The 25,748-nt window shown below is 50.2% G+C and overlaps 9 protein-coding genes across 9 annotated transcripts; 4 read left to right on the top strand and 5 right to left on the bottom strand.

Moving 5' to 3' along the window:
* Positions 1 to 251: 251 nt before the first annotated feature.
* On the bottom strand, positions 252 to 1,538 carry NCS57_00923600 (uncharacterized protein; the record flags this gene model as incomplete). Its single annotated transcript, XM_053059017.1, has 1 exon — positions 252 to 1,538. One exon carries the CDS (start codon positions 1,536 to 1,538, stop codon positions 252 to 254), a length of 1,287 nt encoding a protein of 428 aa, XP_052911088.1.
* A 3,719-nt stretch (positions 1,539 to 5,257) lies between these two features.
* On the bottom strand, positions 5,258 to 6,898 carry NCS57_00923500 (Aldedh domain-containing protein; the record flags this gene model as incomplete). The annotated part of the gene is made up of 4 exons (XM_053059016.1): positions 5,258 to 5,827; positions 5,915 to 6,235; positions 6,293 to 6,595; positions 6,647 to 6,898. The coding sequence occupies 4 exons, from the start codon at positions 6,896 to 6,898 to the stop codon at positions 5,258 to 5,260; spliced, it is 1,446 nt and encodes a 481-aa protein (XP_052911087.1).
* A 771-nt stretch (positions 6,899 to 7,669) lies between these two features.
* NCS57_00923400 (uncharacterized protein) lies at positions 7,670 to 8,817 on the bottom strand (the record flags this gene model as incomplete). The annotated part of the gene is made up of 3 exons (XM_053059015.1): positions 7,670 to 7,971; positions 8,025 to 8,474; positions 8,526 to 8,817. 3 exons carry the CDS (start codon positions 8,815 to 8,817, stop codon positions 7,670 to 7,672), a joined length of 1,044 nt encoding a protein of 347 aa, XP_052911086.1.
* Positions 8,818 to 9,189: 372 nt separating this feature from the next.
* NCS57_00923300 (FAD-binding-3 domain-containing protein) lies at positions 9,190 to 10,813 on the top strand (the record flags this gene model as incomplete). Its single annotated transcript, XM_053059014.1, has 5 exons — positions 9,190 to 9,225; positions 9,277 to 9,483; positions 9,535 to 10,046; positions 10,101 to 10,256; positions 10,306 to 10,813. 5 exons carry the CDS (start codon positions 9,190 to 9,192, stop codon positions 10,811 to 10,813), a joined length of 1,419 nt encoding a protein of 472 aa, XP_052911085.1.
* A 600-nt stretch (positions 10,814 to 11,413) lies between these two features.
* On the bottom strand, positions 11,414 to 12,481 carry NCS57_00923200 (FAA-hydrolase domain-containing protein; the record flags this gene model as incomplete). Its single annotated transcript, XM_053059013.1, has 4 exons — positions 11,414 to 11,520; positions 11,578 to 11,947; positions 11,995 to 12,131; positions 12,205 to 12,481. 4 exons carry the CDS (start codon positions 12,479 to 12,481, stop codon positions 11,414 to 11,416), a joined length of 891 nt encoding a protein of 296 aa, XP_052911084.1.
* Positions 12,482 to 12,842: 361 nt separating this feature from the next.
* Positions 12,843 to 15,583, top strand: NCS57_00923100 (Zn(2)-C6 fungal-type domain-containing protein; the record flags this gene model as incomplete). The annotated part of the gene is made up of 9 exons (XM_053059012.1): positions 12,843 to 12,980; positions 13,036 to 13,136; positions 13,187 to 13,512; positions 13,566 to 14,075; positions 14,126 to 14,318; positions 14,382 to 14,522; positions 14,575 to 15,053; positions 15,109 to 15,318; positions 15,369 to 15,583. The coding sequence occupies 9 exons, from the start codon at positions 12,843 to 12,845 to the stop codon at positions 15,581 to 15,583; spliced, it is 2,313 nt and encodes a 770-aa protein (XP_052911083.1).
* A 762-nt stretch (positions 15,584 to 16,345) lies between these two features.
* Positions 16,346 to 17,329, top strand: NCS57_00923000 (uncharacterized protein; the record flags this gene model as incomplete). Its single annotated transcript, XM_053059011.1, has 1 exon — positions 16,346 to 17,329. One exon carries the CDS (start codon positions 16,346 to 16,348, stop codon positions 17,327 to 17,329), a length of 984 nt encoding a protein of 327 aa, XP_052911082.1.
* A 1,708-nt stretch (positions 17,330 to 19,037) lies between these two features.
* Positions 19,038 to 21,425, top strand: NCS57_00922900 (HET domain-containing protein; the record flags this gene model as incomplete). Its single annotated transcript, XM_053059010.1, has 1 exon — positions 19,038 to 21,425. One exon carries the CDS (start codon positions 19,038 to 19,040, stop codon positions 21,423 to 21,425), a length of 2,388 nt encoding a protein of 795 aa, XP_052911081.1.
* Positions 21,426 to 21,623: 198 nt separating this feature from the next.
* NCS57_00922800 (uncharacterized protein) lies at positions 21,624 to 23,558 on the bottom strand (the record flags this gene model as incomplete). Its single annotated transcript, XM_053059009.1, has 4 exons — positions 21,624 to 22,679; positions 22,736 to 22,788; positions 22,839 to 23,367; positions 23,421 to 23,558. 4 exons carry the CDS (start codon positions 23,556 to 23,558, stop codon positions 21,624 to 21,626), a joined length of 1,776 nt encoding a protein of 591 aa, XP_052911080.1.
* Positions 23,559 to 25,748: the final 2,190 nt, after the last annotated feature.

Genomic DNA, 25,748 nt, shown 5'->3' with positions numbered 1-25,748 from the left:
CGGAGGAACGTTCGGGGGTTCCTCCGGTTGCCCCCTGTCTGTTAGAGTCAGAATACCTAAGCCAGGCCAATCGGCTTTTATGTGGGGACTTGAACACGGCATGTCCACGCAAGGAACCGAGTTGAAGCGTTCCCCTGGACCCAGAGTTGTAATTTCGAGCAGATTTCTCACTGTTATTGCCTACATAGCGTCTATTCTCTCACATAATTTCACTCAGGCCTCCGCCCTGAGGTTGCCAAGACCTTTGACTCTCAGGATCTGCCATCTTCGTGAGATGAGTCCCTCTGTTTCCCTTGCAGCTGCAGTAGTCTGTTTCCTGCCTCGAGGAAATAATAGTCGGCATAAACAACCCCGTGCTCAGCCAGGCGATGCAGGGCGTGGACGTGGTCGTTGGAAGTGCTTCTCTCTAGAAGGCAATCGCCCTTGCTTGTTGCTCGAGCTGTGACTGTATCAAGAATTCGCAAGACGCTCTCTAGATAATTGCAACGGTCTGGAGCAAGTTGCTGTAGCAGAAGAAGACCGGATGAGGCACACGCAGCAGCAGAAACATCCCATACACCAGGCCGAGGCGCGTCAAAATCCCAGTACACAATGGTGTCGACGCCATTGCTCTCGTCAACACGCGAGAGGAAATACTTGGCAATTTCAATCGCAGCATCCAAGAATCGCTCATCCCGTGTCCATTGGTAAACTGTTGCAAAGCCATACAGGGCCCAGGATTGGCCGCGAGCCCAGGTGCTCTCGTTGGCGTAGCCTTGGTTGGTGAGACGATGTCGAACGACTCCCTGGCGGTGGGGATCGTAGCTAACCAGGTGATATGACGAATAGTCCGGCCTGATGTGGTTGGCGAGTGTCGTAGTGGCATGAGTAGTCGCAATATCGGCGAGGGACTTGTCACCGGTATGGTGGGCCGCGTAGTAGAGCAAATCGAGGTTCATCATGCTGTCGATGACCACGACAAAGTCTACATCTTCATCATTGAGGTTGTAGGTCTTTGTGCGAGCTCCAGCCCATGATCTGATGGTGCCAGTGGTTGGACTGAATCGTGAGGCAAGTGACCGTGCTGCATTGACAACGACATCGAGGGATGCACGATTGCCCGTCAAGTCATAGTCCCGGGCAAAAGACGGCATGATCATGAATCCTAGATCATGGTTGTCCGTTTTGAATTGTTCCTTGGCCATTTCGATTTGCCATTTTTGTGCAGCGCGGAGAAGGTCATTGCTGGGAGCGACGGAGAGTGGTGTCATCAGACTCCGCTCGTACAGTAGCCAGACGATGCCAGGGAAGAAGCCAGACGTCCAGAAAGTCGAATCATTCCAGATGTAGTAGCCGAGGCCGGGGAAAGTGAAGTGAGGAAAAAGATCAGGTGCATCATGACGAGTCAAGACTTTGCTGGCTAGCTTCCACGCCCGCTCGACATAGAGATTGCAGAGAACGGTCTCAGCAACGTCCTTGAGTGGCTTACGAGCGGCACCATCGACATTCTTTGTGTCGACAAGTGAGGCAATGCTCACAGTTGTGGCTGACGGACTCATTTCGACAGTCTTGGGTTGCGAGTAAAATGAGTTAGGGGTGATGAAGAAGATTATTGTTCGTTTGCATCGGTTAGATATAGCATGTCCAGCCTCAACACAATTGAACGACATTACAAATTCCTATCTCCTTTGGCGACTTGCGCCTGCCCCATTCAGCTTATGCCGTCATGCTATCAATCCTCATGTGTTTCCATCTCCGGAGTTGTCGGACATGATCCCCGACTTCGTCTGTCGGAGGAGCCTCCGTACATTCCTCCGAGCCAGGGTAGAGGTCACTGGCATTCGTAATCCGCCGCTTCATGTCTACACCATCAACCCATTATACATCAAGGGTTTATTCGAAGCTAGGCCTCCTGCAACCTACCCCGTGGGGAACTTACGAAACCGGAAGAAGAGTGTGTCATGAGCCCTCCTTCAATCTGACGATGGTACACGTCAAGTGGAGGATTGGTGAAAGATTTACAATTTCCGCTTCTTGGAGTAAACTACATGTCACATATGGAGAGAATGTAGATGGGAGAACACGCGGGGAATGAATGAACGAATGAATGACTTCTGGGCCTTTGTGAATTTTCTTGTTAAAAATGACTTAATAGCCCCGAGCATCATCACTTGCGGATGTCTGTTGGGCTTCGTTTCTTCTTCCAAAACCACATCACGTTCATCACCACATTATTTCCTATCGTGCTTCTATCTTCACTCTTAGTCGTTTCCACTGCTATTGAAGCAGAGGTAAAGCTTCCTTCATGCGTCACTTCTCAACCAGGCGTGTTGAAGCATCCGGGTATCTACCACGACTGTAAGTCCTTGGATAGAATTCAGGACAACTACCAAGGAAATCGGCATACGTTGAATCCTTGGATAATGCCGTTAGTCGACTTCCTGCTCTGCAGCCTGACAGCACCTGGACCATGGCCGGCCCTTTTGAAACTGTCTCCTAGGCTAGAGGAGATAGTCACAATATCCCTCTTCAGCAAGACGAAAAGAATGCCTACTCTTTGACCAAGAAGTCCATTCCGTGGGTTCAGGGGCGTGGCCGTCGGAAGCTGTCGCTCCGAAGGCACGAACGCGCACAGAAACTCTCTCTCGTGATTGAAGAGGAGCATCGGGCCATGGCACAAAATTGTTGCTGTTGCTCTGAAAGTTGTAGTTGCATACCCTTTCAGTTCTGCTGGGTCGCTTGATCTCGATCTCGTAGGCGCTCTGATACCAGCCCTGATTGGTCGAGGCTTGGCCATCGCCTACGTGACCATTGAATCTCCAAGACAGGCGGGGAGATGGTGTGGAAAGTCCCAGCCCAGTAGGGTGGTGTCCAAATCTGAGGTCTTGCAGCGAAATTGAGGTTTGAGCTGACATGGTAGGGGCTTGGGATGATTGAGTCAAGAGAATGAACTGACTGCCTACTACATTACTAGGGCAGTAAGAGCACAAACTTTGCTCAATTCTAGTATTGCACCTCCCTAACATCGATCGTGAGTATCGGCTACTTCGACGTTCGAGGATTAATCTCCAATGAGATCAGTCATGTGATGGCTCGACATAACCTTCGGGCTTATATCCGGACGACGGAGGTCCGCAACTCATGTCTGGAGTCAGGTAGGGGCGGCCCAAGGTTGTCTGCACCCGCAGCGAGCTCCGCATGAAAGCGGGATAGAAGGAACCAGGGGTCTGGTTCAAATCTGTGTAGTAGGCTTCCCCAGGATTGATCATCCCCAGATGGGGAGATAGCTGTGCGGGGAAGGCTTAGGAGCTACAGTAAGTCACCCGTGGAGTTATTGCCCCAGTAGGAGAGCAGCCGTCGGGAACATCGGTTGTCATGCTGGTAAAGATGTCGATTATAAAAGAGCCGTTCTTCATCAAAAGACCTAGGCTCACCAGTGCAACCTGCTTGATTCTCATCATCCCATCAAGTAGCGCCTCTCGTGATTTCCAATCATGCAGCTCAACTGTTGGCCAACTTCGTTCACCCTCGTGGCAAGCCAGAAGTGGCAACTCGTTCCGAAGCCCGTCTGTAACGAGGCCATTGTCGGCGGCTTCACTCATCCAGGCATCTTTCACTCTTGTGAGGACTTGACCCGGGCTCAGACCAAGGTCTGGAACCGTGAGGAGCCATGGTTTACTGCATTCGGCCGCATGCTCAACGAGTCTCTCGTTGGCCTCAGCGTTGGTGGCATCAACGCCTACAACATCCGAGGCCCTTTACCCGCCCTTCCGTACGGCCAGGACGCCTGGTCATCCATCTTCACCGTCGATGCGCAGTACGCCTACCTCCACGCTACGCGCCGTTGGCTCACTGAACTCAACCTGCTTGAGGAGTACATCCAGGGCGGTAATGGGCTGCGATACTTGACAGTAGCATGCGAGATAATGCGGTCCATCACAACTTCTTGGTGGACGGCAAATGACACGCAGCTCTACCACAACTTTGCCAAGCGTGTTCGTCGGAACTGGGATTCAACAAACGGCATGGCACGCAGCGACCTATTTTTTAACCAAGGTGCCTATGCCAACGGTGGAGCTATTTCTATGGCAGTGTTTCTTGGCGATGTCGACCTCTATTAACAAATCATCAAGCAGGTCACAGTTGGTACCAACCCCGACCCTAGCATCGACTACGCCATCAGCAAGCAGATTCACAACGATACGGGCTACAAAGGCTAGGTAGCTGAGATGGGCCGCGGCCAGGCGCATCCAGCTGGGATGCTCAACATTGTTAGTTCCATGGCCTACAAAGCTGAGATTCAGGGTGATCTTGGAGGCCAGATTGAATATGTGGACTTGTTCAAGTACGATGACTATCGATTCTTGGATGGTCTTGAGTATTTCTGACGTCTCAATCTGGGCCACAACGTGCCATACAAGACCCGACAAATCGGCCGTTAGTCGACAGAGTGGTGGAACCAATCTGCCAAGGCGCCTGACCGTGGCCGTATCTACCGGACGAGCCAGCATCCTACCGATATCGGGGCTCTTAACGCGCCAACTGCGGCTTACTGCCGCTACAAAGAGCTTGTGCGAGATCGAATCAGATATTTCAAGACATACATCGAGTCTCAGACACTGGGCTATGATTCGCCCTTGTACATGCGCAAGGGCAACTACGAGGATTTGCAATTCATCTGGGATCTTGGATACGGCGCATCATTCCTTGACGTCATATCGGGTCCCGGTGCTTATCGCAGACGATCGGCACAGAACGAGACGGTCGAAGGGCGTTTCCGGAACAGCACATTCCCCGACATAGCGGTTTTGAAAGCCAACACCACGATCTCATACCCGACATTCATCTCGACCAACACAAAGCCGTTCCTTCAAGTAGAAGCAAGATCAGATGATGGTGCTGAAGTGGTTGTCGCAAATCAGCTCGAGGAGGAGATTGCTCGGTTCCAGGTGCCTTCGGGGGATCGTTACCACACGATCTACCACAATACTTCTTTGGAGGCAAAGGCACCTGCGCAGTTCTTGTATCTTTAGGCATCAGACGGCATTGAAATTGCTCGGTTCAATCTTACAGAAGCATCAGTTGCTTGCGAGATGAATGTTGAATCAGGACAACGCCCTGCGGCCTGCGACCATCCAGTCCCGTGGACATTCTGATCGGGTATATACCACTGGATAGTAGTGAGATATATGTAAACTTAAGATAGAAGTACATCCATTCAACACTACCAAGTCGAATCCTACCCTTGAACAGTGTGCCATTCGCAAGCCCAACGAACCTACGGATTGATGATAACAGTCTGTGTCTCAGCAAATTCCGCAAGTCCCCATTCTGCTCCGAACCGCCCAAACCCGCTGCACTTGGTTCCTCCATGCGGGAGTGTAGCCTCGTCGTGAACAGTCAGAGAGTTTATGTGAACGGCGCCAACTTGAAGCTTGCGCGCCATCTCCAACGCTTTGTAATGGTCCTTGGTCCAGATGGCGGCCGACAGTCCGTAATCGCTGCTGTTAGCAACCTTGATCGCCTCGTTCTCGTCAGGAACGACGACTACACCAACACAAGGTCCGAAGGATTCCACCCTAAAGAAGTCCATAGATGGATCTATATCCTCTAGAATGGTCACAGAGACCATCTTCGTGTCCAGGGTTTGAGTGGAGGATCTGGACTTGGCCCCTTTTGCCTCCGCATCTGCTACCAACGCGCGCGTCCTGGCTGCACCTTTTGGCCCTACCAGCTGGAAGCTTTCTCCAGCTCTATCGGCTAGAAGCTGCCGAAGCTTTGCTTTGAAGTTCTCTGCAACACCTTGGACAACCACTGCAAGGTCTGTTGACATGCAGATCTGGCCTCCCTACATTGCTGTTAGCATCATACCATCACCTCGACGTGCGAGAATTCTATAATAACGTAAAATGGATAATGAATAGTTAAAGCTTACATTCAAAGTGGCACTTAGAAGGACCGCCTCTGCTGCTCGGGCCACATCGCCGTCATTCAAAACGATCGAGCAGTTCTTTCCACCCAACTCCAGCAAGACCGGTTTAAGGACCTTGCTGGCCTCCTGAGCAATGATTCGCCCGACCTCAGTTGAGCCTGTAAAGTTGATCTTTCTGACTGCAGGATGTTTGATGAGTGTCGTGACCACCTCAGATGCATCTTCGGGTCGATGAAGAATGAAGTTGACAACACCAGGGGGAAACCCGGCAGCCACAAATAGCTCGGCGATGAAATGGTGCGTCCGTGGACTAAGTTCGGAGCCCTGCAAAATGTGTTCAGTCTCGATACCCGTACTCAAAGTGACATTTAGCATCCGTACCTTCAAAATGGCAGTATTGCCAGCCGCGACGGGAGCAACAACCGCACGAAAACCGAGAATCAAAGGGGCGTTCCAAGGAGCGATTCCGAGGACGACGCCCAACGGACGGGGGAAAACGAAGCCGTATGAGCCCTCGGCCTCAGTGTAAGGAATTGCGCCATTCATACTCCTGGAGGTAAGAAGGTATGCACTCTCTTGAATCAACTTGATACTGCTGCTGACATTTTCTGTTGCCCAGTCGTCGCCGCAGTGAATCTCTGTCTTGATGATGTTATTGGCTTCATCCTGGCGCTCTTTCAAAATCTGCAACATAGTTGAGCTGTTATTCATAACACGCATATGCTGGTTACATACCTCTGCTAGGCGGAGGAGCAAAGCTCGCCGGGTTGTTGGAGGCGTTGTGGACCATTGGAGGAAGGCTTCGCTGCTACTGGACAGGGCCTCGGCGCAGTCAGCAAGGTTGGCTCCTTGGAAATGCCCATTTGGAATGGGCGAGTGCTTTTCGGTGTTTGATTCGTTAAAGACTGAAACTCCATTGATCAGCAGTGGAATTCGGGTAGGCTTGAATCCATTTTCGGAAACGAGGCCATGAGTCGGTTGCGTCATTGCAAATCGAGATGAAAGGGATGCAATCAGACGATACTAGTGTTGTCGATGATGGAAGTTAAGGCAGGCTCAAATCATAAGAGACCACCGGCATCTAATAAGAATTTTAACATAGAGAATAGGAAGCCATAGTGAAGGCCATTATCCGAGCCTCAACCCGGCCATCGGGGCAATATCGGGAGACTACCCGAGTACCCGAGGACGATACGAACCTAACCTAGGTAATGAGTTCAAACTAGTTGCCGGAATCTACGGGGAAGTGTTTCAAGTTTAATTATGGTAAGCCTACCAGAGTACTATGCCTTGACCTGGAATGAGCTGAGTTGAAACCGGCGCAGCTGACAAACGGGACAGCCCCAAGCCTTGTTCCGATAGCAGGGTAAAATCACTGACGTAGCATGCTCGCAATACGTTTTGGGGGCTCAGCCGATGTTCTATATTCTGAATGTCTTTAAGACTGCCTACATATCACCGACTGGGGGTGAAATATAGCAAACATTAATTAGGAGAGACTGGCTGAAGTATTGCGCGGTTGACAATGATCCAGATCCATGTCGCTGATATATGGGAGATAGGCACACGTTGCGTGGTTACGAAACTCCTCACTCTCCGTACTAGGCACATGCGTTCATAGCATAAGAATAACATATCAATCAGGCTACTTAAAGTCTAAGACAACTGGGATACAATCGATAACAAAGTGAGCTGGATGATTGAACCAGATGTGGTCCAAGAGGAACCCCCAGGACCTCGTGAAATCCCAACCACACCCTAGTCAGACACATAAGTCTCGACATCAACACCCTCGACACGATAGAAGCCAAGCGCTCTAAGCATGGGCTTGTCATCGAATCTGTACAGATACACTCTTTCCTCATCCGCATGGTGCTGATACGCATGCCAAGTGGGGATGCAGAATGTGTCCCCCTGCTTCCAGTTGAGGACTGTGTCTCCAATCGTAGTTGATCCGGAGCCTTCAATGACGTGATACACAGCTGAAGAAGTCTCACGAATCTCTGGAGAGGAGGCACCCGGATCAAGTCTCTCGGCTGAGGCACCGATGATCTTGCCAACTACACAGGGAGCGATTAGTAGACGATCACCGAATTTACCATTCTTGACTCACTTTCAGCTCCATTGGGCTTGAGGTACGCTTCAGATGTCCACTTCTCAGGGCTAGCATCCAACCTCGCTTGCATCTTGTCCCACGGATAAACAATTTCAGAATCATCCACATCCTCGGCCGGATAGCGTGCAGCAGAGTAGTGCTCCACAAAGTGCAGAGGAAAGTGGATGAAGTTGGGGAGGTCGAGTCCATCCAGCCAAATGACAGGCTGATCATCTCCGCCTTCCTCATCCGCTCCCTTCTTTCCGTGGTCGTGCCAGTTCCACGTCGGGGTGACGATCACGTCGCGAGGACGCATCGGGACTCGCTTGCCATGAACTGCTGTGAAGCCGCCAGTGCCCTCAATGATAAACCTGCAGGCAAATGCAGTGTGTCTATGCGCAGGGGCCGTCTCTTTAGGCTGGACAAGTTGAAGGCCTGCGTACAAGGTATCCGTAGTGTATGGCGCAGCTACGCCTCAGGCATTAGAACAGGGATCAAGGCATAGAGAAAGTCACTCACCTCGGGCAGGGTTGGCAAGCATCAGAACGCGCCTTTCAGCTTGCTTCTCGGTAATCAGCTGGCCAGCTCTAAGAAGATATGGCTTAATCTTGTCGTAGGCCCAAAGATGTGGGACAGTCTGGGGGTTGGGTGCTGGTGGGTTCAGGCGTTGCATCTGGGCCCACAGAGGTGCCGTGTTGGTGGCTTGAAGGGCAGCCACCAGCTCTTCAGAGGTCTGAAGTGCCTTTGCTGCGGTGGCATTGTCATGCTGAAGGCCATTTCCATTGGCTGGAAGAGTGTTGGCGGATGGCATCTTGTTGATTGTTGGTTGACTTGGCGGTTTTGCGATTATGTATTGAAGCTGAACTGTTGTTGCTGATCTGATCAAACTAAGTCATAAACCAGGCCGTTTCAAGCATAATAAATCCTCGATTGTTTTACCATGTGTCGTCACTTTGCGGGATCTTCGGTTCATGAACCGGAAAGGAGTCCCCGTCTTTGCCGGAATTGGGGAGTCCAATCGGGGAACCATCGGAAGTGCTACCCGCCACTGGTCTCTGTTTACCACCTATAGAAAAGGAAAAGCGCACGACAACAACTGAATGGCAACAAACACTCTGTTTGATGAGTAAGCTTGTTACTTGTAAACAACATCTTCATCCTCACCTGCGAACCATCCGTCACCATGACAGCAACAAACGGAAAGACGGTTTCGAAGCAGGTAAGATACCTCCTCTATTCGGTCTAGGAGTATTAATCATCTCTGAACTAGACTGTCGAATACCCGTCTCGATCTACCGCACTTCTTGAGAGGCTTCAAGGTTTTGATCAGTATCAAAATGGGACCAATCGTGGCAACCAAGTCTCCCTACGCATCCTGGTCGTCGGAGCTGGGCTTGGAGGTCTTGCTACCGCGGTTGCTTTGGCTCGCCGGGGACATGAAGTAGTTGTGTTGGAACAAGCAGCGGTTCTTGGGGAGGTGGGCGTCATATCCACAGCTCAAATAACAACACTAGCTAACAGACTACAGGTCGGTGCTGGGATTCAAATCCCTCCAAATTCTGCCAGGCTACTCCTCAGCTGGGGTATTGGCCCATACTTCAAAGATCGTGCCATCAAGCCAGAGAGCATGACCTTCCGCAGGTGGGAGAACGGGACTCCTCTCGGCTATACTAAGCTTGCAAACAACTTTGAGGAGTCTTACGGAGCTCCCTACTTTGTTATCCACCGGGCTGATTTCCACTCCTCTCTTTGTCGCCTCGCGGCCGATCTTGGAGTACAGATCATTACCGACAGCAGAGTGGTGGATTACAATGAATCTACACCCTCTGTATCGACTCTGGATGGCCGTGAGTACAGTGCCGATCTCATCGTCGCGGCTGATGGAGTCAAGTCTCGTGCCCGGTCGGTTATCCTTGGCGGACCAGACTTGCCCCCTCAAAGAACAGGTTTTGCTGCATACCGTGCCACTGTCGATACCGAGGAGATGAAGGGAGACTCTGACACATCGTGGCTCTTGGAGAGGCCAGGCATCAACATCTGGTAAGTGGTTATCCTGACGCTTCGAGCACATCTGGTTAATTAAGCTCCTTTCAGGATCGGCGAGGATCGGCATGTCATGACTTATTGCATCGCTGGAGGAAACTCGTTCAACATGGTCTTGTCTCATGTTGACCACTCGTCACCCAACACATGGGACGCAGAGAATGCAATCGATGACATGAGAAAGTCGTTCGAGAACTGGGATCCAAAGTAAGCCACCTCGCGCCTCAAACGACCCCTTCTAACTCCTTGGCAACAGATTGTCTAAAGTCATCGGAATGATCAAGCATACTATCAAGTGGCCTTTGATGAGTGGCTCTCGGTTGCCAACTTGGATCTCACAGAGTCAAAAGGTCCTGATCCTAGGCGACGCCGCACACGCCATGGTGCCATACATGTCCCAGGGGGCAGCAATGGCGGTGGAAGACGGCGCAGCACTAGCTGAAGCACTCTCCAACATCAACTCCAAGCAGAAGGTGCCTGAAGCTCTTCATTTGTTTGAAAAGGAAAGAATGAACCGCAGTTACGCCATGCAGGCTGCCAGTTTGGTGAATGGGAAGCTGTGGCATTTTCCTGATGGTCCTCAGCAGCAGGCGAGGGATCTTGGGATGAGGGCTGAGGTTGAGGGAAGGCCTTTTGTGGAGAGCACAAACCAGTGGAGCGATCCAACGACGCAGATCTGGGCTTATGGCTATGATGCAGAGAAGGCCGTCAGGGAGCAGTGGCGGAGGGCTGAGAAGCAACAGTCTGTAGAGAGCGCGTTATAGTTATTCACAACCGTTTTTCATTCCAATCCACCAGAGTCCAAAACATTCACGGTCTTCTGGATATCACCTGAGGTTCCAAAGAAACTTGAAGACTAATGCTGGTATTTTCCCTCATTCGCGATCAAGTCATGAGCATTTTGCTGGTGATTAAGATTAGTCACTATGGACTGCCAGCACAACCCATTCCCGATGGATATTGAAACCAGCACAATTTCTTATGTGGGTGGGGCAAAGCGAGATTTGATAGGCCCGTGTGTATCCGAGCGCTGTGTATCAATTCCTCCGAGTCCTTCTTTGTTGATAAATCTGGGGTAATCCGACCCCTTTCCTTTGTTGAAGAACAAGGCTCCTTCAACCCCATTGTCAACGCTTGCTACTGTGAAACGCGCTCTGTTTAACATCTTAATTCTGTAAAACATCTCATAGCCTTCCTAGAACATTGGAACCCGCAAATAATGAGAGCGTCCGAGGCTTTTGGCCTGAAAAGATCAGCCTACAATGTTCTTGAGAACAAGAGCAGGGCGGTCAAACATGCCTTCTATTCATGGCCATTCTATAAAGTATCCTCTAGCCAATTCATATCTCCAAAAACTTTCAATCCTAGGCAAACTCAACGCCATTCTTCAGAGTGCCGATCTCGCTAATCTTCACCTCCATTCTAGTGCCTGGGACAAGATACTTGGGAGGATCTTGTCCAGCTCCGACTCCTTTATTCCCCATTTCGTCAGTGTGTCCTCTGATTTTGGACGGGGAACAGAACTTACCGCCGGGAGTCCCGGTCATGATAACACTTCCCTTCTGAAGCGTAGTCCCAGAAGAAAGATGTGCGATTAATGCCGGAATGGAAAACACAAGGTCATCAACTCCTGCCGACTGTCGCACTTCTCCATCCACAATTGTCTTCAGATGGAGTGCCTTCGGCTCTGGAATCAAGGCAGATGATACGAGCACAGGGCCCAGAGGGGCAAAAGTGTCGAAGCCCTTTGAGAAGCCCCATTGCGGCACGCCACCAGCACGGTTTGGGTCTCGCTGCCATTTGCGTGATGAAATGTCGTTTCCTGCCGTGTAAGCGGCGACATAGTCCAAGGCTTCGCTTTCCTTGACATCCTTGGCATCTTTTCCGATGACAATGACCTAGAAATGTCAGTGGCCAAAAGCTACATGGATGCAAGGTGACTTACTAGTTCTCCTTCATAATCAGCCTGGTCATCTTGTGCAATCTTTGGGATCACGACATCGACTCCATGATCCGTCACTGTCGTTGAGGGCTTGAAAAAGATTGATGGAAAGGGCGGTACTTTGCGCCCTGCTTCACGGACTATTGGCAAGTTAGACCTTTCAGGCACTTCAATGAGATCGCATGTTTCGGCTCCCGGCAAGAGTGGACGTACTGTGGGTAGCATAATTCAGTCCAGCGCAGCGAAGGATGGGTACCTCGGTCGGGGCAAGCGGTCCAAGAAGTGTCTTGACGGTAACGACTTCATCCGTGACTCGAGTTTTACCTGTCTCATCGTAGATATCATCTCCCACAATGACCCTGGCCTTGAGACGGGTGTCTTCTGTTGTGTTTCCAACGTCAAAGTCGGGTCCGGGGAAAATCGGTTCTCCACGGAGGACGCGCCCGTCTGTCGAGACAAAGCGTATTAATCGTTGCCAAGTAACCTTCATGTTGAAAAATGTCTACAATTGAGATATTGTCGACTATGAAGAACACAATTCGGATGCATCGTTCTTTGATATAATGCCTTGATGGTGGAGTTGGATTCTCGGGAAGGCCGGAACAAGTCCCGATGGTTCCCCGGAGATGACGACGCCGCTGGATTGCCAGGCCTCTGATTGGCATATCGCAAACGCTTGTGTCGAGCTAGTTACTCCACGAGCTGAGAATAAACCTTGGCGCGCCCTGGTTTCGAAGGAAATTTCGGCAGATGACTTCGTGGGGAACATGGGCCCATAAGAACCGGCTTCATCCCAATGTTCCCCCGGCGCCCTCTCCTGACCTTCCGTGCCTATTGCTGCACCCGATACCATGACACCTCGCGACGACCCTTCACCCGGATTCGCCAATACCGCCACTTCTCAGAACGGGGCCAACAATCCCGAACCAGCTCCGAAGAGGCGGCGAGTGGCCCTAGCCTGCTCTGCTTGCCGCATTCGGAAATCGCGAGTAAGCAGCCTCATCCGCCATCTTGAAGAGACAGCCTTCTTGACCAAGCTTACAGTGTAATGGCGGGCGACCCAGATGCGATGCATGTGAACGGCTAGGATTTGAATGTTTATATGAGCAGCAAGAGGCCTCGGCCAATCTCCTAGTTCCAAAAGAGTGAGTGCTATGAGTTGGTAGATTACCGTGTGCTAACACAATTCTTGCAGTCTCTTCGCCGCATTAGAGACCAGAGTCAAGCTCTTGGAGACAAAGCTTGAACTACAGAATGGCCGGCTGGCAGCTGTCGAGAGCGATGCCCGGAGAAGAACTGGAACGGCTCGCCAGGGCTCGCTTGACCTGAGGACTGACCGACTTTCGACTGAAGACGGTCATGTCCAAAGAAGAGCCGACGACGTCCCCCAGGATACGCTCGCTTGTCGATCCAGTGATGTAATAGTGAATATCGAAGGGTGTCATGACAGCTCTATAGACCAGAGCATGACTGATGGTATGGCGGTTTCGTTCGTCGATGAGCAAGACTGTGGCTTCTTTGGTGAGTCCAAGTATCTGCATTCGCAACACTTATCACTGACATCATGTGTTTAGGTCCATCCTCAAATATCGCCTTCATGCGTCACATCCTACGGGCCATAAAAAAGAGACAGTCAGCTCACCGCAGACTATCCTCTCAAGCCTCGGCGTCTGAATTCAGCACTTACGAAGGTGGTATCGTAAACACTTTCAACACATTTACTTCAAAATCACCAGGCGCCGCTCTGAGCCATATCCATAACATTAGCGTAAATATTCTTCCCCCAGACCACGAGATGCAAAGGCTCATCCGTGCCTACTTTTCCAACACCGGCCTTTTGTTTCCCTACATCCATGAAGAGGCATTTCTTGACACCTATGAGCGTTTTCGAGCAAGTGGTTTCAGAACCAATGTTCGCCGTACCTGGCTCGGACTTCTGAACATGATCTTCGCCATGGCTACCTGCACCTCGTGTTGGGAGGAATCGGGAAGCGACTATCGATTTGAGCAATCTGACGTGTACTATCGTCGTGCTCGTGAGCTTTGCCAAACGCAAATGCTTCGGGGTACTACCCTTGAAATCGGTAAGGGAGTTACTGTTGGTATATTGTTCTTGGGTGACTAACGGGAAAAGTTCAATATCTGTTGCTCATGAGCCAGTACCTTCAAGGTACGCAGAGGTCAGTCCGTACATGGACGATACATGGTCTTGCTATCAAGGCTGCCATGTCTATTGGACTTCACTCGAGAGATATTGCATCAAAGTTCACGCCAGTGGAGCAAGAGATCAGAAAACGTACTTGGTTTGGATGTATCTTACTTGACAGGTTGGTTGAACACATTATCAAGTCGAATCAGCTGCACTGATTTGATACTGACTGGTCTCATAGGAGCTTGAGCATGACTTTTGGTCGTCCATGCGCAATCCCCGAGGAGTACATACGCCTGGATCTTCCCAAACCATTGCCTCCATGTGCCTCTGTGCCCGAGGAGATACAGAGCCTCAGCACAGGCTTCTTCAATGCATCGATGTAAGTTCTTTCAACTCACTGAACATGAGAATAGATAATTGACCTGAAACAGACAGTTGTATAGAATCATGGGGAGAATAATCACGACATTATACGGCAGTAACCTCGGCTGCGATGAGCAGCCAACGGAAACCATCACAGTGACCTCAATAATCCAGTTTGGACAAGAGCTCACGGATTGGCAAAACAACTTACCTCCACAGCTAGCCCTCCGCATCTCAGCTGACCTCCCAAGAGAGGGGGAGATCCAGGACCCTACAACTGAGCGAGTCCGCTTGATATTAACCCTGAGATATCTCAACGTCCAGCTTCTCCTTCATCGACCTACTTTCATCCGATCATTGGGTTCCTTGCTAAGAGACCCCATGATCCCAACTCGCAACCCAGCTCCCGTCAATCATATGCAGTCCAACTTTGACAGAGCTTTTGTTCAGGTAGCAGAGAACATCATTGAGATCATTTACACAGTACTGACGAGACCGGACCTTGGTCGTCACCTGATTGGTGCATGGTGGTTTACTCTGTACTACGGTAGGTTCCACTACGATGTCTTGGACCCGGACCATGTTGAGCTCACGGTATACAGCGTTCAGTGCAGCACTGGCGATATTTGGAAGCCTCGTCATCTTCCAAGACAACGATGTAGAGGGTGTGGACAACACTGACCGCCTTGAGCGGGCCAAACGGTCTCTTACGCAAGCTTCAGAAGCCTTGTTGCGAATGGGAACTGAAAACATGATCATATCACGCTGTGTCGACTTTCTGCAGCAGCTCCTACGAGCAGTAAACGCTTGGGGTAAGTGAACCAATGTGTTTCAGACAATGTCGATCTCACCATCTTGCTAGATTCAATGTCACCCCAAACTCTCAGCTCATTCGGCCAGTCTACTGCACCTGAAGCTATTGCCAGAAGCGAGAATGGAAACTTTGACCTCGAGTCCGATCTATTTTCCACCATGCCAGAGTTTGACGCCTCAGCGGTTGGGTTGGGAGATGATATTGAGCTGGGGCATTTCTTTGCCGCTGACTTTCAGAGGTGGTTTGAACGGAACCATTGGTGAATTTGTAACCATGGTAGTTCTTGTAGAGCCTTCTGCGGGTTACACGAAGCAGGGAAGGCCAGTGACAATATCATTTCAGGGACAAGCAAGTCCTGCCACACAATCTTGACAATAAAGATCCTGCCTGCCTTTTGACAACTTGGTTCTCTTTCTCCCTCCCGCCTACATGTCATCAAAATCGCTCTTCTGCTCGCACATGAAATACATGTTACACCACAATATTACAAGTCAACCCCAGAGTCGGCTCTCTTTCAAATTGCGGGTTTCAACAGGGTGAACTCTCATGATCTAACCCTCAGCAGTAATAGCCGGTAGCACTGCCGTCACGCAACCTCTCACCCCAGTATCCAGGATACTGCTTCTCAGGTGTTGGGGGATATGCGGGGTACAGATGGCCGGCCCGAGTTAATCTGTAGGAACTTTTCCATTTGAAGACTAAATACGGGGAAACCCTTCCCTCTTTGGGCATTGGCGGGATAAATATGGGCCTGTAGACATGATGAGAGGCATTGTTTTGAAAATATCAAGGCTCAGAGTACCCCATACAAGTCTCCATAAGATGCCTAAGCGGCCATTTGACCCTTCAGAAAGACCGTGGCGGGGCACTGTCGGTATCATCCCGAGACACAGACGGCTCGGTTCAAAGATGCGACTAGAACACTCGCTATAAAGGCCAAATGAATCTACCTTTGAAGTTCGAGGACCAGGCAAAACCTCATTCTATCATCATTCACCGCCCGTTTCTTTACCGTTCCAGCAACCATGCATCGTCAAATTACCCCTGGAGGGTACCACTGGATCTCCAACACCATCGAGAGCCTCGACCCTGAGAAGGACTATGAGCTCATGTGGCGCCTAATGTCCTGCTACCGTCTCTCGGATTTTATGAATAACCTCGTTTACTCTCTCACTTTTCCCAACTTTGTCATCACGCCTCACGGAGCTCAGACGGTATGGCGCTCAGACGGAGGAAAAGTTGTGAAGCGAGGAACACAACGTGTCGAGGACACGGAAAACTTCAACATGACATGGTGGCACTACGGGCCAAGTGATGCTCGCTGTCGCGAGGCGGTGCGCCAGGTCAACAATATCCACGCGGCTCTTGCTCGACAATTCCCGGGCAACTTCTCTGATAACGATGACTTTGTGTACGTCATGACTTTCAGCGCCGTCTTGATGCATCGATTGCGCCTCAGACTGGGCTTGTCGGGTTTCTCGGAGAAAGAAAAAATCGCAGCTCATCATTTCTGGCGGGACATGACACCTCTCTTCTTCATGGAGGACGGGTCAACTGTGTCAGGCTACCCTGATGACTTTGATGGCTGTATCGAGTTTTGCGAAACCTACGAAAATACTCCTCGAGAATTCGATGAAAGGGCGCAATACGTTGGCTTGGCGATTATGAATCAGTTTGCCTTCCGCTACTTTCCACCGGGGCTGCGTTGGCTAGGCGCATCATTCCCCAAAGCGCTCTCGCTGCCGACAACGCTCGAGGCTATGCGAATAAAGCCTGTGAATCCGTTGTTGAGGTGGCTGATTGTTCTTCTGGTTCGAACCTTGATGTGGTTCGCGGAAGTGTTTCTTCCAGACCCACGAGAATCATTCTGGACTACCATTGAGACTCTGGACGACGAGGGGGCAAAGTCGCGCAAGGAAAGCATTAGGTCGACTGACCGGGCCTATTCCAAGTATATCCAGAAGAAGATGAGCGCCCCTGGATGTCCTTTCCACAAGAAGGCACAGTAAGAAACTGGGCTTGGTGGGTGGGTTGGAGGAATGGTTGCAGTCCCAATAGGCCCTTTTCTAGGTGGAGAATGAGAACTTTGGAGATTGAACAAGTGGGCCTCTCTCAAGAACTCTGCTGGCTGTTCAAAGAGTCGCAGGGGAATAGATGCTGACGGTGGACTTCGGGGCTTGGCAGCAGAAGGTGATGGTGAGAGCGCAGTCCCTTGGCTCGAGAAAAGTGTAAAACAAAACCATTAGAATGTAAAGCGTTTGTGAATTGCATCAACGAGACTAACGTTCCCATCATTGTTGCGTGCCCGAGTTGGTCGACGTCGAGGGTTGACCAAAGTCCAATTCTGTTAAGGCGCCATCACGTGCAGGGGTTGGATCGGCTCGGCTTATGCAAAACTCAAGGCATGCGATGTACCAACTTGTGATCGGACAAGATGGATTGCATAACCTCATGCATAAACACGGAGCAAGCCGCTGTGCCAAAGTGGGTCATAAGACACAAATATTTTTCTCATCGGCATCCATGATCTCCGACTCCGACTAGCATCGGCGAATTTGAGGAATATGCCGATCAGGTCTGTCACGTGGGCTACCTTACCCCAGCCACACCCATCCGAGCTTCGATATCTAACATGAAGCACCATGGTATCAATGCAAGACGGCTGATTTCAACCTAGAAAGGCGATAAATCCCTTTTCCGCCTGTTTCTATGCCTTTTGATTAGCTTCTTGTTACGATAATTAGGAATAAGCGCTTGCCAGTCTGTGTCAATTCATTTGCGATCCTTAAGTGCCTGATAAGGTTGAATGTTAAAGCCTTTCACATGGTTGAGCAGTCATTTATGGTTTCTGACCAGCAAGGAGTTGATGTTACACGCAATCATTTCTTGCACTTAGAACTGACTTTAAAAAACTACATGACCAAATGAATTAAGTCAATGAGGAATAGTTGACCTGATATATTACCACCTATTCATCCAGTAAACCAGACAAGCTCAACCACCCTAGAGTTCTTATTAAGACTTTGCCAACTAAGCGACATGGGCTCGCGTCTCGCATATCACGTGAGGGGAGGAGCTCTTAGATAAGATAAGTGATTAGATTAAGGTAGTAACCACCGTAATTATATATAGGCTTTTATCTCAAACCCTATATAAAAACACGTTACTTACTACAAGGTATTGTATCATAGCTCTTAACTTCACTAAGGAATAAAACTAGCCTACCATCGAAAGAGAGTAATTAGGAATTACAGACCATCTCTGTTATTTTAATTAATTACCTCTATTCGCCATCTCTGTCTGGCTACTTTTGCCATAGTGGAACCACGTCGTAAGATCCTGGGGAATGAAGTGTTGCCACGAAGACACCTGAACACTGCACGGATCAATCAGAACACCCTTGATCAGCCTTGCCGCTCTCTAGCACACAGGCAGACACAGGGCTACCATTCAAGTCAACGCGATGACAATTATTGTTCTAACTTGGGCTGACGATATCTGGAAAGTCATCCGTGTGGCGTTTTCAGCTTCAGCTGTTTATGAAATGATGCCTCGCTTCCAATAATCATCCCACTCAATTCAAGAGTGACGGGAAACCTACAAATGGTGGGATTATTTGGTAGTTTGGCAGCATTGCTGAGGGAAAAGTCAAATACGGATCACTCATACACCTTACGTTTTGTCCGAGTTTCAATGACTCCCACCTCGCCGCCCAGAATGGATGACGGCTTTGTCACCTCACCCAACTTGGCCGACTTCTTACACTTAGAAGACGAGTCAATTTTCTATGAAGAAGATCTACGTCCACTATGCGATGACGCAGCTTTCCGGGAGAGGCTCCAAGAGTTGGAGCAACAGGGTGATGATCGCAGCAGCGCTTCGTCCGACGCTTGGATCATAAGGTGCACAATTAAGGATGAGATATCTAGGTCTGGAAAGATGGCAACACATGATGGCAGCGCCATGCCAACAGGTATTGCGCTGCCAACAGGTACTATTGCGGTCGCTCCCGATGGGACAGTAACCCAGGGTCACAGGCCTGAACACATGTCGTTGACGCAGTCGATGCTCAGGGACCTTGTTGGTCTGAAGAATCTCAGACTGTCCGAGAACCGAGGAGCGGATGCACACTCTTGCCTTCTTCCATCCTCATCGCAAGGCCCTTCCAGCACAAAACCCGCCACATGCCCAACATGTGCATGTCTCCAAGATGTATACGGCAAGACCACTCTACAGGAGCTCCAAGAATCTCGAGACAGATGCAAATCCTGCCGGCTTGTTGTCCAGATCCTCGAATTCTACAAGTATGGTCTCGACGGAAAGAACAGGGTCCGGATATTTGCACCTCTCACTAAAAACGAAACCTTGCGTATTTGGTGTCACGGCGACATTGCGAGGGAATCCGAGATACCTTTCATGATCGAGGCTTTTGACTTGCCTGGCCATCGTCCCTTGTACCCATCCATCAAGCCTGCAGCGGACATCTCCGGCGACACTTCCTCCCCAGAGGCGTTTGCCAAAGCTCGTTACTGGCTTCAACACTGTGTCAATGACCACAAGGGCTGCGCGTCCAATACCAACGTCCGCCTCCCGACCCGCCTTGTCAGGATAAGGCGTGACCCTTTCACGCATTTGACTACCATCAAACTCGTCGAGACGAACAACTCTTTTGGTCGATATGCTTGTCTCAGTCACTGCTGGGGCCCTCAAGGCTCATCTGGTCTCCTCCGTACGACATCTGCCAACTACGAGGCCCATCTAAATGCAATCCCGATACAATCCTTACCGCGGACGTTCCAACATGCCCTTCTTACCACTCGTCGTCTTGGACTGGACCTTCTCTGGATCGACTCGCTATGTATTATTCAGGGCGATGAGGCCGATTGGGCTCAAGAAGCCGCGCGCATGGGGTCATACTACTCTAACGGATACATTACCATTTCCGCATCTTGGTCTCCCCGGCCTTCAGGAGGATGTTTCAGCCTCTCTGAGCCAGAGTTCATCGGACGCCGACTTCATGTCCCTGACAGTTTTGGTTCTCTCTCTGTCCGCCGAGTGTTGGACCATGGGAGTCGCTGGCCACTACTACACAGGGGATGGGTTTTCCAAGAAAGAATGTTGTCGCCTCGCGTTCTCCACTTCGGTCTGAGAGAAATGGTCTGGGAGTGTCTCACCTGCACCGCATGTGAGTGTGGTATGAGCGACGCCTTGGACGCAGAATTGTCGAATAAAGGCGAATATACACGAGCAATGACCAACACTCAGAGACACAGGTTGAAAGATGTGTGGAGAGACATGGTGGAACAATATAGCAAACTTGATCTCACATTTACAAGCGATAGGTTTGCAGCTATCGCTGGCGTCGCAAAGCAGATGCAGGGATACCGACATGCCAACTATTTTGCAGGACTGTGGGAGGATTCCATGATTGGAGACATGCTATGGAGGACCTTTCGACCGCCAGGGAACCAAATGAAGCCGAGGAACGAAGGAAACAAAGCTCCGACGTGGTCATGGGCCTCAGCGGAAGCGCCATGGATCACCTATGAGCATTTGGGGACCCGCCTAGGAGCGAGAGGAAAGGCTGTATCGTTCGAGAGGATCGAGGATACGTATGCGAAGATTTTGAGTGTTTCAGGTGAACCACTTGCGGATGGAAACTTTGGGGACAGCGAATTCGGTGTTATTATCATTCAAGGAAGTTGCATTAGGGGACGAGTAATTCATCGTCCTTTACATCAACCTCCTGACCCAGAGACGCTAGCCCGGAGCACTAGTTATTCTGAGTGGTATGAGGCAAGGAAGCACGAATTGAAAGCTGAGATTGTTCTGGATGATGGATCCGAACCAAGGTTTCACGCCGACTACGGGTTCTTTTCTGCAGGAAGATATTACATCAGTTCGGGGGATGAGGTTGTGCTTCTGAAGATGGCACTTGTTGGTGAGAGTGATGATGTCCTCTCTCACCCATCAGTGTTTGGACTTGTATTGCGTCAGGTTGATTGGCCAAAGACATATGAGAGAGTGGGACTGGTTGAGTTTTCAGCAAGGGAGGGTGCTGAGGCATTTCAGGAGTCGCAAAGGGTCACTTTACAGATTGTATGAAAGTACATAGTGATAGTTTATTCACTGCTATCTAGACAATGGCTCTAATCATTACCTGGAGGATGATCAAGGCAATTGATTAGAAGATTTGACTTGAATTCGCTGGACGTGTCGTGATTCTATTTGGGTAGAATATCACAGTCTCGTCAGGCTGAGTTTCGAAATCGCCAATTGTCAACTGCCACCATACCTTTCAACTCAACAGTACCTGCAGGTAGTATCGGGGCAGTATCCATGGTTGCAGGTGTAGCTGCAAAGTCCCTTGTAACTATCATCAAGGCCACTGGCGGGACAGCCCTCACGGCCATTAGTGGCAGGAGGTGATACGGCTGAACCGTACTCAGTACACTTGCATTGAGCGGAAGGGCAGTAGTTGTAGTGGCAAGTGTACTCGCAAAGGCCAAGGTAATTTTGGCTCTGTCCGTCAGCGACGGTGCCCTTGATGCAAGCCTGGCCAGGGTTGGCAGTGGTCACAACTGGCGGGTTTGGTTGAGTAGGTGAAGCCGGGTTGGTACCAAGAGATGGCTTGGCCTGGCAAGTCGTGACGTGCAGTCCTACAGTCAGAGATGCCAAGCCGGCGCCGTCAAGAGGGTCGGAGAAACCAGCTGCCACGGTGCCAACGTAAGCGTTGTAGTTGTACAGGCCGCAAGCACAGACATTGGTGATGTCCATGAGAGATGTGTCAGACAGGACAGTGGAGCTGCCGCGCTTCAGAGTGAATGTTTGCTTTCCAACTCCAGCATTGACCTTGATCAGAGTAGCGCCGGCACCGACGTCCTTGGTGACAGAATTGCCTCCAGATGTGATAACCACAGTGCCGGCTGACTTGAGCAGACTGACAACGTAGACAACATCTTCCATTGTGTCCCATCCGTCGGGACGGCCCATGAAGTAGTTCTCATTGGGGTTGGGAGGGGGGTTGTTGGATGTCGTATCAGTGGAGTCGCAGTTGAGAGACTTGAGGTTGCGCCTGTACCAGTAGACGAGCTGATCCTTCTCGATGTACTTGGCAACGTTGGTATCCTTGTTCTTGTAGGCGGCGATATAGGGCTTGGAGAGGTCGAGCCAACCGTTGTGCGGCATGTCATTAACCCACTTGGACGACCCGTCGTCGTTGTGCTTAGACTTGAGAGGGCCGATGTAGTGGGACTCTCCATAGTCGTTCCAGGTGAGGATCTCGACCATGGGGAAGCCCTTCTGCAAGACTTCGTTCCAGCGGTCGAAGATGAGAGAGCCACCAGGGAAAACCCAGTTCTGGTCATCAAGTCAGTCATGTCTGATGATAGGGAGGAAATCGAGGGTTTGACTACCTTTGACCAATCAACCTCGGGTCCGAAGTGTGTGAAGAACCAGGGAGAAACAGCTGAGCTCGCGTTAGTCATTCTGAGTAGTATCAGACCAGGGGAAACTTACGAGCCATGTACTTCTTGCCGCCAAGCCAGTTCAGATAGTTGTTGTCACCATCGGCGACGCTCACACTCTTTCCGTTCTTGGGGGCCTTGTTGTTTCCATCGTTGGGCCAACCCATCCAATTCAGAGCACCGTCAATGCCGTTGGTCGAACCACCCCAAGGGGTAAAGTTGGGGACGAAATAGATGTTGGAGCCAGCAGCACTTCGCACAGCGTTGGCATCTAATCCATCGCCTGCGAAACTTGAGACGAATACCCTGTTGTCGACCATGAGTTGAGCAGGTCGGCTGGCATACTGCTTAACCTTTTGGCCAACGGCAGCTGCGTTGTTCTTGTCCCAGTAGTGAAAGTCGAAAGAGATAAAGACCTTCATGCCATTGCGGTTGGCAGAATCATAGGCATATCCAAGCTGTGCGTCGTTGTAGGTATCGGTGCCGATGTTCAGAGCAAAGGCATCAATTCCAGCAGCCTTGGCAAGCTTCATGTCTTCGTCATAGTCTGCAGAGCTTTGTCTGTTGCTGACGATGCCGATCTGAATTTTGTCAGCTTGGCTAAGCAGCCTTTGGTACTATCAGGACAGCTTACCATAAAGTGTGCAAATACCAAACGGTCATTGGAAGAGGCACGCTCGGAAAGAGATTGGCCAGCGGCAGCAGCTTGGCAAGTCACTGCAGCGAGGGCCGCAAGGCCGACGCCTCGAAGGAAGCGTGACACAGACACCATTGTGACGGTGTCTACTAAGGTGTAATTGATCAACACTAGGCGTTGAGGACATACACAAGAGCCCGAGAGAGTAAATCGCCTTATATGCTTCTAGTTTACAACATACCGCGTTTTCAACGGGGTCCCAGCCGCATACCGAGCTGCCCGGATAGGTTCGTATGAGACGGGTCATGTACCCACGAAAGGAGTGGGTTAAGGGGGCCAAGCGTTTATGCGACGCTGCATCCACTCACAAACGGATCATGCTCTTTGAATAACTGCTTTGTGATTGGAAAAGGTACGCATACGGCGGGAATTAATTTCGCCGATCAGCCATACCACCTGCACTGTCCGTGGTTCCCACACTGACAGACCCTCATTCGCCAAAGACAACGTTGCATCATTATTCACCTTATGTGGGATCAGAAACAGTTCATGGCCTGCAACAAGCCGAGTTCCGGAACGTGCTCTGATCAGGTAGTTGGAGAGGGTGACCACAGGCTGTACGCCGTCAAGTCGAGGTGGCTATACCTCCAAAATGACAAATGACCGCTTTACCCGAATGGTACTTTTGTTATGATTGTCAGCGAATACGAGGTGACAAAGGATCAAAACCACCCCACACCTGTTTCAACAGGGATACTATAGGTTGATGAATAGGGCGATGCAGCCAGCCCCCTGACATACGATCGAACTTCGGGACCATCCGAGCGGCATATTGCTGCCTGCTGAAGTCTGTGCTCCCTCGTAGTTTATCGAATGAAGATCGACATGTCACGGGTGTTGCCGTCGAACCGGTCCTTGCGTTTGCCTGAACCATGCAACCTAGGGTTGATCACATGGCCAAGTTGACTCGCCAGGGCCCGAACAATTGGGCTGTGCCTCCAATACCCATGAATGCGATAGATGCTTGACCCAATCGCATAACTCCAGAAGCGACGGTAATGCCGGCATTGGTGACCAGAAGGCTGACAACCCTGTAAACACCACGCAACTCAAAGAGAGTGTGATTATAACAAGATTGAGTAATTGTTGACCCAGAATGAGATTGAACAGCCCTACCAGGCCGTTGCCAGCGGTCAGCCTATCAGGGTTCTTGTTTTCCTACCCTACGATACCATGAAAGTCTGGACACCAAAACTCACATCGGCAACCCCGGAGAGTGCATGGGCCAGTGAGCTTATCAGTGCCTTTCAGCTATAGAGATCCAGGTAGTCGCGTGATGTCGATACTGTATCGCAAGGAAATCACGAGCCGCCCCATCGGCGCTGGGATATCTCTAATGATTCTATATCCTTCACTCAAGCCGGATCATCTGCGTCTGGTAAACCAGTAGTCCAACATCATGTTGAGGGGCCCAGGGAGATATCCTCGCGCATGTGCCAATTTGAAAGTGTTTTGACACATCCTTGTTTCTCTCTCTTTTCATGAGATATCTGGTCATCTTACATCTACGAATCGATACCACACTTGGTACACAGCAATGAGCTGTATAACGGTTTTGATGCGCAGGCTCAGCAGGCTTAATGGTTTCCTCAATCTCCACGTGCTGTCAAACAACGTTGGGGTAGATTAGAATCTAGGGTCGTCTTACCATATACATATTCAACACCTTCGTGTGCGCCAACAGATCCCCACACCTTACTATTTAATCGCCCAGGATCGTAGGTCAGCAAGTGGAGGATGCGTATTATGTTTTTATGAAACTCATATTACCTACAATGATGCCACGAGATCAGAACAAAGATGTATAGATTGATGATGGCATTTAAAACCAAGGCCGTACAACATCGTTCTGGTTTGATGAGATGGAAATATGAGACGTTCTCCCCTTCAATGAGAGTGGAATTATATGTTGACGGCCTCTTTCAGCGATGTGATGAAGATGAACAACAATAGCATCTTTCTCTAACAGGTGCACTGGTGCAGTCACTATTCTCAAAGCCAACAACATGAAGCCTTAAGGATAGAAGCTGTGCTGGGGTTGGGAATTATTTATGGCCGCAATGAAAAGCACAGCGCTAATGTCGTTTCACAAGGACCAATATGAAAGAAGCAAAGGTTTCCATTAGCAAAGACAAGGTGGTCTGCAATGAGCTCAGGTACCAATCTCAATTTCAAAAAATGGAACCTCCTCCAGCTTGACATCAAAAGCTGCTGTCATTATTGCGTTAATAATCATTATGCGTCCATTCTTGGTCAAAAACAATT

This window comes from Fusarium keratoplasticum, chromosome 7 (genome assembly GCF_025433545.1).
Source record: "Fusarium keratoplasticum isolate Fu6.1 chromosome 7, whole genome shotgun sequence".
NCBI lineage: Eukaryota > Fungi > Ascomycota > Sordariomycetes > Hypocreales > Nectriaceae > Fusarium > Fusarium keratoplasticum.
This window is presented reverse-complemented; position numbering and strand designations above follow the sequence as displayed.